Source organism: Anser anser (genome assembly GCF_964211835.1).
Source record: "Anser anser genome assembly, chromosome: 2".
NCBI lineage: Eukaryota > Metazoa > Chordata > Aves > Anseriformes > Anatidae > Anser > Anser anser.
Window position 1 is genome coordinate 140,310,380 of NC_139721.1, and position 12,385 is coordinate 140,322,764.

The 12,385-nt window shown below is 36.0% G+C and overlaps 1 protein-coding gene across 1 annotated transcript in view; it reads left to right on the top strand.

The window, feature by feature from the left end:
- LOC310895139 (ATP-dependent translocase ABCB1-like) overlaps positions 1–12,385 on the top strand; it is a 47,533-nt gene that overhangs the window by 31,790 nt on the left and 3,358 nt on the right. Inside the window, exons 20-26 of the mRNA XM_083826019.1 lie at positions 744–827; positions 1,563–1,766; positions 4,722–4,822; positions 5,790–5,930; positions 7,246–7,402; positions 8,578–8,775; positions 11,409–11,615. Of these exons, the coding sequence (XP_083682145.1) occupies positions 744–827; positions 1,563–1,766; positions 4,722–4,822; positions 5,790–5,930; positions 7,246–7,402; positions 8,578–8,775; positions 11,409–11,615 (1,092 nt within the window). The remainder of the gene's footprint in view (positions 1–743; positions 828–1,562; positions 1,767–4,721; positions 4,823–5,789; positions 5,931–7,245; positions 7,403–8,577; positions 8,776–11,408; positions 11,616–12,385) is intronic.

The following is a 12,385-nucleotide window of genomic DNA, read 5'->3' on the forward strand; positions in this document are numbered from 1 at the left end:
TATGAAATTTTAATTTTCAAGTGCTTTAGAGTCACTGATCCCTCTGACCAATTAATCTTGATTGCTATTAAGATACAAAAGTGTATGACTGACAAGATTTTTTCCCTGGAAATAGTTTCTTCCAGATTAGGAAGAGATAGTCTTGGGATAGTCTAGATCCCCCAAGCACTGCATATCATTTTACGTAAGTCTTTTCAGACACCACAGAGGTTTTTCAGCAGCAGTCAGGCATTCAAAACACTTCACAGCAGACTTACAGATTTCACAGTGCTCATAACTGACAGAGAATTTAGATGTATTTTTACCTATCTAACAGGAATCTAACAGGAGAAATTATATTTTTAATTAGTAGTCTTCATAGATGTCGGTTACACATCTAGGTAACTGTCCTCAAAATGGCACATTCCTTCATATTGCTGTTTAGTGAACATCCGATCATCAAAAATATGTTAAACTCACAAGCAAAGATATCTTGTAAACTGCGTTTAACATGAAATAATGTGGTGATGTTTATGTTATTGCAAAAAGCATATACAGATTGTTAACAGAGGCTAGCTTTGAGTTTTGTGATCCCATGACCTTACCAAGCCTATAGGTCTATTTTATTTATGGTTACACCTAAAGAACTAGAGCACCCTATCGTGTGTCACCCAGTCATAATCCAAAGTGATTAAGTTCTCTTAAGTAGCCTAATGAGGTGAGTTAAGTTTTTAAGATCATAATAAGTGTATTTCATATTGTAGGAGATCAGCTGGTTTGATGAACCTAAAAATAGCACTGGAGAATTAATTACAAGACTTGTTAATGATGCTTCACAAGTGAAAGAAGTAAGTAATATGCACTGGCATTTCTCATGTCTGACTAATATGGAGTCAGTTACAGAGGGTATTCAGTAGGTAGAAATCCTGCACACGGTCATGTGGAACTGTTATTCATTTAAAAGTGTTTTTTGTGTGTTTGGTGTCACACAAAAATTATCATAATCTTAGATAAGATATATATATATGAAGCATAATCATGTAGTAAAGCTTTTAGTTCACATTAGTGTTCAGTCCTGGTATCACCAGTATAAATGAGTCATCCAAGGAATCCATTTATTTAAAGTCATTTATTCAGCCTTCTTAGATGTCTAGACAGCATTGTGTTTTTATGATAAATGTTCTAGCTCAACGAAATGCATAAGAATATGCCTCAAAATGAAGGTTGCTCTCATTGCATCACTGTGTTTGTTCACGTTTAAAGTTAAAAAAGATAAAATATGGTCATAGTTCTATATGTGTGTATATATATTTGTATAAGAGACTTATGAAATATAATTGTTTTTTCTTGAGCAAAACCTGAAAACGAGGAGATAGAGTAGGGTAGATACAAAAGGCTTGTGGGAATGATCTGTAGAGTGGAGCAGTTTTTCAAGAGACAGGATAAAACATTCAATTTTGCAGAATATTTAGACCAAATTAAGTACTTTCAGATGGTGAATAAATCATAAATATCTATGTGACAAATATTTTGTCTAGTTTTCAAATAAATCCATGTGTTACGATGGTTTCATTCTTTTTCAGGCGACAGGTTCTAGACTGGCATTAATTGCTCAAAATGTAGCGAATCTTGGGACTGGGATCATTTTGTCGTTGACCTACGGCTGGCAGCTGACTCTTCTGCTTTTAGCCATTGTGCCAGTTATTGCTGTAACAGGAATGATTCAAATGAAGATGCTTACTGGACATGCAAAAAAAGATAAAAAGGAACTGGAAACTGCAGGAAAGGTGAGTTCAGTGACAGTTTAATCTATTTTTATGTTGTACTACACAGTGCTGCTTAATAGGGATATTGGCGTTGGGTCAAGAATATACTCCTCAAACTCAGTCTGCTTTGTTATTCTGATGAAAAGGTGATACAGAAAATATGAAACTGAAAACTGAAAACGTGAGTTTACTGTTAAATGCAACCTGAACTTAATAAATGAGGTGTCTCACTACACTCCTTTGAATCCAGTGCAATCATTTTATGATCTGAAAAGAGATACAGAATGTCAACAGCAATTTTAAGCATCAGTTAGCTGTATGTTCCAGTTTCCTAACTTTTCTCTAGTTCACGATGTGATTATATGCACAGCTAAAAAGCAGGCTGGTAATTATTTTGTATTGTGATTATAATCAAAAGAATTTTTTTGAAAAGTTCTTTTAAAATAATACTGATTTTGAGAGCATATAAATACGTATTCCAGTTGAACTTGTACTACAAATTACAGTATATAGCAGCTGGGAACATGAAGACAGGGTAATGCAGAAGCTGAAAGTAAAACTTGGAAACCCCTGTGAGCGGATAAAGAAATAAGGAAACAATCCAGCACCATATGTTTTTGCTTTGAAGAAAAGCAAGTTCAGTATAGGTTCTAGTGAGAAAACAATAAAGCTTCTCAGCCTTAAAGCATATTTAAATTGGCTGAGCAAAATTTCATTTTACCTATTTATGAAACTATTATTATACAGACATAAAGAAAAGATGGTGTTAGCCTTTGTAAGGGAGACATTTGCTATTTACATGTAGATGTGTTAGGTATTTCCATGTAATTTAATTATTTCAATCTTATCACTCATGTAACTTAACCTGTTGTGTTTCTGACTTACAGATTGTCTAATCACTTTATTATTATTATTATTATTATTATTATTATTATCATCATCATCATCATGTAGAAGTAATGATGTAGAAGGAAGGGTCTGCTAAGTGCATAATTACGATTAAGTTGGAGTTTAGCTCTTGTGTAAAGAACTGCTTTTCCTTTTTCTTCCTGAGTTGAAGATTGAAAGCCACGTTTGCTTCCAAGCTATTATTTACCTTTACAGTAAAGGCTGATGATTCACAAGCTTGGAGCTATTCTGCTATACTTTAAAATAAGAAGCTAAAAGAGGTTTATTTTTAAAAGAATATATGCACTGGGAAAAAAGAAGAAAAAAAAAGCCTTCTTTATGTGATAGGATAATCAAGAAGAAATTCAAAATGGTGTCACTGATTATGAATAAAGTTTTGCCAAACAAGTAACATTACACATTCTTATGCACTGGAATATTTTATTGTTATAAATATTGTTGAGTTATCTCATAGTCAAGTTGCTTTCAGCTACTTATCTCACGCCAACTGCCTTGGAGATTATTTGTAAGAAGAGTCAGATGATTGTTATGTGATGACCTGAAAATCTGGTTTTGGCAGACTATATTAGTTTAAACAGTTTTTCTTTTCCAGCTCTACAGTTTCTGGAAAAAATTAAAACACATGTATTTCCATAGCAATTCAGCAAAATGTTTCACTCACAATATATCAACATAAAGGAAAACAGGTCCCAGGCATCTTTTTTAGCTTTAGGTTGAAGATCTACCTTGCTCTTTAGAAAAGGGTCTCTTCCTGGCAAAGAGCCAATGAGGAAATGCCATCTTCACACAAGAGGCAGAAATAAACTACTCTTATTGGTAGAGAAACAATATTCATCCATTCCTTCCTCAGCAGCAGCAGAGTTATTCGGGCACATATAATGTAGCCAGTTAGCTCCATTTATACAAACCAAGAGCACACAGCTTGGAGTGGCCAGATGTTATTGAAAGTTATTCTGTAAAGGCAATTGGATTTGACAGTGTACAAATCTTACATTGGTGATAATACATAAAAAAAAAAAAAAAAAAAGAGATTAAGTTCCAGGTCCTAAATAAATTTCTAGACAGGAGGAATGGTTTTGTTTTTGTTTGTTTCTTTGTTTTTTGGTTTGGTTTGCTTTTTTGTGCCCTGTGAAATCAGTACATCAGAACTAAATTATGAGCTGGAATAAGTATAGTGCTCTATGAATGTACTTTATAAAACCTCTTTCCAAGATGCTTTACCTTCTGAGTTTTGATTTGCTGGATTGTTGACCAAGCCTAAATCAATTGTTGGTATGAGAAAATTCTGATGATATTAATTGTCTACGAGTGAATCCCCCTTAATACTAGGGGAACATTAGGAAAATCAAGGCCTAACCTTTCTCTAGTTTTCAGTCAAGATTGGGTACCCAGCATCATTAATCATTTTGGAAAACTTCTACCCACTATTTTTTTTTTTTTTTACTGTGGCAAAATGGAAAGATTTTCAAAGATACAAAATTAATAAGAATTAGATCCTAGGCTGCCATATGGACCAGAAAAAAAAAATCTTTCTACATTTTTATGAAAGTGCAGTAGTTTTGATTTTCTCCTTTAGGAGTTTTGAAAGTCATCTGATAGTCAAAAAATGCAGAGAATGCACCCTGGGAAAGATTATTCCTTTCAGGGTAAGCCCAAATTTGTTGCTTTTGAAAAGGTGGCGATATGTTCAGGCTGCAGCCCCAAGCACGTTTTTAGGTGAGGTAGGCTTGTTCGGTTTAGCCTGACTGGGCACCAACAGCAGTGATAGCTGCATGGCATCGTCCTTGTGACAGGTTGAACAAGCTCACTGGAAAAAAAAAAAAAAACTACCATTGCTGGTCTGTGCTAAAATGTACACTGACTCAACTTTACTATTATAATCCATGCTAATTGGATTATATTTAACAGCAATGTATCTACATATGTTGCAACCACACTTTCAACAGTATTGTAGACATATTCTGTCGCTTCTATTGCAGTCATTCCCAGTTCTGTTTATCAGATTATGTTTAAAAATGTCCATATAATCTTGTTTTTCTGCCAATGAACATGTACTCTCCAATACAGATTGCTTCTGAAGCCATAGAAAATATTCGAACTGTTGTTGCTTTGACTCAGGAAAGAAAATTTGAGTTTATGTATGGGCAAAATTTGCAAGTGCCATACAGGTAATAAAATGCTTTTTAAAAAGAGGTTATTAAAATATACCTTTTTTAAAATTAACACCAATGAACTGAAAAACAATTTATCTTCTTTCAGTACATCATCAAATCCTTAATTCCAACCTCAGCTTTGACATAGAAAATACGAATTATCTTTCTGTTCAAGCTAATGGTCTTTGATTAAATGACAATTTTCTTTCAAAACCTACTTTCTTTCAAAACTATCATTATTAGCTGCTATAATTCTTGAGATGGAAATCTTTGTTAATTCTTACAATCACGAGGCCTTCCTTCTGAGGAAATATATCTATTTTTTTAACAAACCAAAAGTCAGGTTTTGTCTTTATATTTAGGTAAGATTCCTGTTAAAATCAATGAGATTTTCCCAAGGAGGGAATCAGAATGGAAGAGGGAACTTTCACATCAGTTTACCTTTCTGTTCACTCTGTTATTTTATCAAACTACCATTGCAGATCAAGTGAAGCCTCATGAATGCAATGACTGACTTAAAGATTGGTTTTGGTTCAGTGAAGGATAAAACACAAAGATTTGTTTTGTTGAACTAGTTCCTGCTCTGTAGAAATTCTGAAGTTCTTGGTGATTTTCCTCATTTGTTATTTATTTGAATCTTTAAATTGCACCTGTATTATAATTTTTAAAATATTTTTAATGAATGCATGAAGTGAAAACAGTACAGATTATACGTGCTCAAAATATTTAGTTAGAGCAATTTCTTCTTCTGTCCCAATATTCTTACATATGTTTTTGCAGACAGACAGAAAACTGAAGCATACAGGAAATATAATGTTTTAGGTTAGGATCTTACAAAGAGCTGGAGATTATTTTACTATAAACTAGTAAAGAGACTTGAGGATTCCTCTGATTTATAGGATACTTTTACTATTGGATACTTACATTCTTGGTTACAACTGCATGTACAATAAGCTTGTGATAATATTTTTTTCTGTTACAGAAATTCTGTAAAGAAGGCACATATCTTTGGATTCACTTTTGCGTTTTCACAAGCTATTATGTACTTTATTTATGCTGGATGTTTTAGGTTTGCTGCATATCTAGTAAAAAATGGACATATGCTGTTTAAAGATGTGCTTTTGTAAGTATATCCTTTTTAGTTTCTTTTACGTTCCATATGGAAAAACGTGTTTTATTTTGCTATCTTGAAATCATCACATATGGAACTGAAGAAAACAACCAAGTACTTTCATTGTTATACAACCCCCCCTTCCTCATGTTGCTACAAATCCAAAATGTGATAATTTCAGACTACATTTAGCTACCTACATACAATTTTTCTTGCAATCAGTATAAAAAGAAGGCAAAATGAAGTTAGGCAAAGCAAAACTGTCCCTTGTTTTCATGACCAATAATGTTTCTTTAACAGCAGAATCACATGGCTTAGCTGTAGGGAGTGCAGGGAGACAAGATTAGAAGGTAAACGGAGCAAGTAACAAGTGAAATGAAAGTGAGGAAATTATGAGCCCTGGAGCAAGAAAGGTGGAGAGCAGGAGAAAGATCAGCAACCACCCATTCTGGTAAATGCCCAGGTAGAGCTGGAAAAGCTCCTTCAAGTGTTAACAGTGAATTGATGTTATTGTTCCTATCAACTGGCACCTTTCCAGCCTTCCTTTTGCTCCCTCCTCGTCTCCAGCATCTAACCACGTATTCTGCTTGTCTCCCTGCAGCTGAAATCCCTGTCCATATTCATCAATAGTCACCTCCCATGCTTTGGTTTAGCAATTACCACACTCTTGCCTGGCAAAAACTACAGCTGAAGCTAAACCTTCATCTTACCCTGATTACACCAACACTTTCTCAAGTACTAGCATTAGCTTCCCTTTCCCTATGCACTCATGTGAATGCCATGTTGTGTACCTGCTCTCGTGTTGCACTTTGCTTACCCCAAATTTCATGCCTGCATCCTTTGCTCCCTCTCTCTTACCTTCCATTTGCTCCTGAACTCAAGGATTTGATTGAGACCCTTGAAGGAACTGTTGAACGACAAATTTCTCCATAGACCTCAGACTGCTCCACAACTAATAACTTCAGTTTTACAGATAAGGAAACTGAGGCGCAAGGAACTACACATCCTACCACATTTCACACACTGAGAACAGAAATATCAATCAAAACATTCATTTCTAATAAATCCAGTTGAGTGGGCAAGGAGGGAAAGCTTAGTGTTACTCTCTTCTCTGCAAAACAAACAAACAAAAAACAAAACAAAACAACAAAAAAAAGGATTTTCTCAGTGAGGGAAAAAAGTCAGAGTTTGCAGTAGACAGTTTTTACCCTCCCTCAACTTTACTAATGAGTAATTATTTATCTGAGGCCCCTTCTCTGGCCGTACAAGCTTTCTGTGTCTGTGCTATAACAGTATTAACATAGTTTTCTCCTTTTTATTTTTGTAGAGTTTTTTCAGCTATTGTATTTGGTGCAATGGCATTAGGACACAGCACTTATTTGACGCCAAACTATGCCAAAGCCAAGATGTCAGCTGCTCACTTGTTTATGCTGTTTGAAAGAGTACCCTCCATAGACAGTTACAGTGAGGAAGGGGAGAAGCCTGTAAGTAACCATGGTGTCATCCACAGTATATCGTGCACCACTAATTTATTTCAAGCCTGTGTTTTCTTTTTTCTTTCCTTTTTTTTTTTCACTCACTCATATCGTAGCTACTGAGAACAAGTACAGTCTGAGCCCGTTCGCATCTAACTCATCCAACCAAATTGGTATTTAAGTTTCACTATGTCTTCTGCCATCCTCTCAGCCTCACCTGCGTCTTGGTGAAATAAGACCCAGTGAAAATAGGATTAATGCAACAGAGACGTTTTTTCAAGCCTTTCCTGTGTGAAGCTACCTGAGAATGGATCTTGAACATGTAACTAGGTCTCTAATATTTAACCAGAAATTGTTGAGGCCTAACTTATTTGCAAGTTGTCCATAATAGATTGTCACATACTTTGGTAACCAACAATGTATACGAACATATGGGGGTGTGTGGCCTTTCATATAAGAGGACAGAAAGTTCCAGACAGCTATCATGTATATATATATAAACACAAGGTAATGTATATACACATATATGCTTATATATGTATATGTATAAAAGAAATCTAGCTATGTAGTCTTAAGAAATATCATAAATTTGATCTGCAACATTGATTGGTCATTTGCATCTGTCTATATTTTCATTTTATATATACTCATACATAAGAACTATATTTCTTCTTGTGTAGGTTATGTCCATATTACAAATATTCATTTTATAGTAAATTAGAAAAAATCTTTAAGTGGAAGGATTGATTCTGTGTGCAGATCAAAAATAATAGATAATTTTCAGTGTTTTTAAAGATGAAAACAAAACAAAAAAATCAGCAAGGAATATGAAAAGAATGTGAATGAGGTCCCTACAAAGCAGATAGAAGTTAGTCACCTAGAGTTATTACTGCTTTTGAAAATGTAATCTTTTTTAACAGATTGTGTAAGAGAAGCTGTCAGAATTTGTGTTTATGGAATAGAATTTTAATTGGAATATGCTTGCAGCATAGAATATTCAGGAGGAAATTTGTGTTTGCACAATAGCGTCTCACTGTATATTAATTACCATGAAAAAAGAAAAAAAAGAAGTATGTTTCATTGGAAAAACTCCCACTGTTCTCGTTTACTTAGTCTTTTTCTTAGTCTTTTATGTTCTGTTACATTATCCTAACAATTTGATCTAATTCTACCATTTCAATCAGAAAATATTTGGTGGAAACATAACGTTCAAAGATGTGGCATTTAACTACCCAACCCGACCAGAGGTCAAAGTGCTCCAAGGTTTGAACATTGAAGTAGAAAAAGGACAAACTCTGGCTCTTGTTGGTAGCAGTGGTTGTGGTAAGAGCACTGTTGTTCAGCTGCTTGAGAGATTTTATGATCCACTCAGTGGAGAAATGGTAAGCGTTCCATATAGAAGTGTAAGCTGCATTTCCATGATACATGCATAATTAATTTTACTGATATATTTTGAGACTTTTTCTTCTAAATGAGCTCATTAAGTATTTGCTAGTATAACTACTCCCTTTTGCCAACGTTTTTAATGTGATTTTTATTATTATTTTTTTTTTAGTTAAAGGCAGAAACACATGGGTTTTCAATATTGTCTATACAACCATGGTAAAAGTAGAAGGAAATTAAATTTTCTAAATTTCCCATGCTGTTTCAGGTTATTAGAACAAAGTCCAATGGTTACAAATGCACATTTGTATCAGTGTAGGCCTATTATATGTGTAAAGTGCATAAGCAGGCTCTCTCACCTCATTTCTGGTCATTTCTATGATGTATCAATGCTATCAACAGGATTTGGAACTTTAAATCTAAAGATTTACACTCTCTATTGTGAAACCTATATCACATTGTTGCTTATGACATTCATACTTGAAAGTTCATCCCAAAGCCTCTCTGCACAGAGGACACGAGGAAAGCTAGGGCCGTTCACTGAAGATCAGAGTAGAAATGCATACGTGTAGCAAACCTCTTGGCAGCTGGAGCTATCCTGAAAGTAGCACTGCTGGTAAAATGCAGTTCAATCTGCTACTGGCAGTTTGCTTTCAAGGTTCACGAAACCATCCCAAAAACTCACATTGAGTCATTTATTTATCCGTCCCCCTCAATCCCTTCATTCCCAACCTTAGAGTGAGGCTGTGCTGATGCACGTGGCATCTGCTGCAGCTGGAAAGAACAGATCCTTAAGCTTTCCTAACTCTTATAGCCCAGCAATTAAGACCAAAAAATAATTAAGACATTTTATCAGAACTTTAGCTGCACACACAGGTATTGAAACCAGAAATCCTTAACAATTTTCTAATTGTTCTTATATCTACACAGTAATTACGCTCCCATCTATCTACTGCTATTAATAGCACATAAATCACCTCAATGCACCATGACTTCTTGTAGTTCAAGAAGTTGTGGCTGCAAAGTTACTCACCAAAAGACCATACTTTCCTCACTGGCATAAATGCTTCCTGGCCTCTAAAAGTCAGAGAAAAATGTGACTGTCAAACAGACTTCTCAGACCCAGATATCAGTCCTGACCATAGTCCTGACTCTGCATGGAAGGTGAAACTGTCATTTGTCACTCAACTTGAATTTCAGCCTGTCTCTTTGACAGACAAAAATGCTGGAGTGACCTTTCGGCTTCTTCTCCGTGGAGTTGCCCCATCCCTGGAGGTGTTCAAGGCCAGGCTGGATGGGGCTTTGGGCAACCTGGTCTGGTGGGAGGTGTCCCTGCCCATGCCAGGGGGGTGGAGGTGGGTGATCTTTATAGTCCCTTCCAACCCAAACCATTCTGTGATTCTGTGGTTTTGTAATTCTATGAGCTTGTGTTTGGTTCCTGATACTCGTCAATGAGAGAACAGCCGCAGACTTTTGAGATATTTTTTCTGAGACTGGAAAAAATATTCATTGGGTGTGTGATGGTGTAACAGCTTTTGTTACATTCTGAGAGCAATAAGACAGATTCATCTCATCAACCCGCTCGGAGAAAAACTGGCAAGTCAAATTTTTTGTTACAAAGGGGTCCCTGGTGTCATGTACACCCAAATACAAATCTTACTGTAAAGAGGGAAACACTTAACCTTCTGGTTTTTGATGACTGTTCCACTGAGGAATCCAAGCCCCACATTAGGGCTCTCTGGAATGCCAGTTGCTGTACAAAACAGAATGACAAGACAGTCCAGCCTCAAAGAGACCAACATCCCTATGCACAGGTGGTGATTTACTACACGGCCTATTTGTTCTGCTTTAGATAGAAATCAAAAGGATAAAGTAGAAATATGGATTGATGTTTTAGACAAAATAAGTCACCCATATAACAGAGACAGTTAAATTTAGGATTGTAGATAGTAATGTACAGATAAGGTACAGTGGAAGAAGAGAAATTCCAGTATGGACATATCAAGTTTTACACATATACCTGATCTTACATGAGCAAGCAATGGTAGAGGACTTTTTCTCCTGGAAGTACAAAGATAATATCCAGTTATGGGATTAGGGATTACTGTCCATTAATTTTCCCCATTACAGTCATCTGAGAAGCAAGAAAATCTGACTTCTGGATTAGCAAAGCAGAGATGAGATAAAGCTGTTAATAAAGGGAGTAGAAACACTCCGTGGTATAGATTTTCCACTGGTTTCTGAAGCAGAGTTTTCTACCACCAGCATAATACCAAATGTCTCTAGTAGTGATAGCAACATGGCAGAAGATCTGTATCAGCTTTTCTATTTAGGGTGATAAACAAGTAGAGTGCAGTAAAATGGTTTCACACCTGGAGTTTTTCTAGGTTTATAAAGACTTCGGATGATATTTTATTGATTGCACCTGTAAATAGGTTTAACACCTATCTGCTCATCTCTGCTGCCACCTGTAAATGCATAAGTTAACAGACAGAGCATGAAATGTCCTCACTGCCCAGACTGCTAAAGGCCTCGATGTTGCTAGATTAAAAATAAATAAATAAATAAATAAATAAATAAATAAATAAATAAATTGTAGTCACAGTACTTTATCTTATTTCTGACTTTTTAGCTCCTGGATGGCCAAAATGCAAAGAAGCTAAATATCCAGTGGCTGAGAGCTCAGATCGGTATCGTCTCCCAAGAGCCAATCCTGTTTGACTGCACTATTGCTGAAAACATCGCATATGGAGATAACAGCCGGGAAGTGTCACATGAGGAAATTATTAGAGCAGCAAAAGAAGCCAATATTCATTCTTTCATTGAATCACTACCAAAGGTAATTAGGCCTTCATTTCCAACTTTCAACTGGGAGGGGAAAAAAAATAACATAGCGCCTATTCATGTTTTTCTAAGGAAACACACAGTAAAAGTATTTAGTTTTTCCCTGACTTACTGAATTTGACATTCAAATTATTATCAATATTTTTATCCTTAGAAGACCTGAGGAACAAATGGAGAACTAGGCAGTGCCAGTGGCTGCGGGCATTTCCTCAATTCCAGTGCCACTGATGCCTGAAAGGGAGGGAGGGGTCTCCATCTCTTTGGGAGTAGTCTCTGTTAAAATAATAACCTAGTTGGTATTGGTACTGAAGCACATAGTTCTGGAGCAAAATACATGCAGAAAGTACTCAAAGGAGGATGGGTGCTTTCCTGCAGCTAAGTGAAAGCAACAGGAAAACACTAAGGCAGGCTGCAGAGCTCTGTTCCCGCCCTCCTTTTTTCAACAATCATCTCGTTTGCCAGGTGTATGAAGTTACACATGCAGTTGGTTTGCAGAAACAGTCAGAAAGACACAATCTCGTTACTACTTTCTTCTCTTGCCTCCCCTATTTATACCTACCTTTACCCCATTCTTGCACCTGATCTGGGTCTCCAGTGCAGTGGGTATTTTTGCCATAAAATAGGCAGCATCTGTGAGGAAAAAACAGTTTCAGGGCAGGTGCAGGCAAAGGAGCTCCTTAGCTGCTCTTCAAATAGATCAGCTGAAGCTAACACCAGTTTGTCAGCTTATTTTTGTGGAAAATACAGGCTGAGGCTAATATTTCT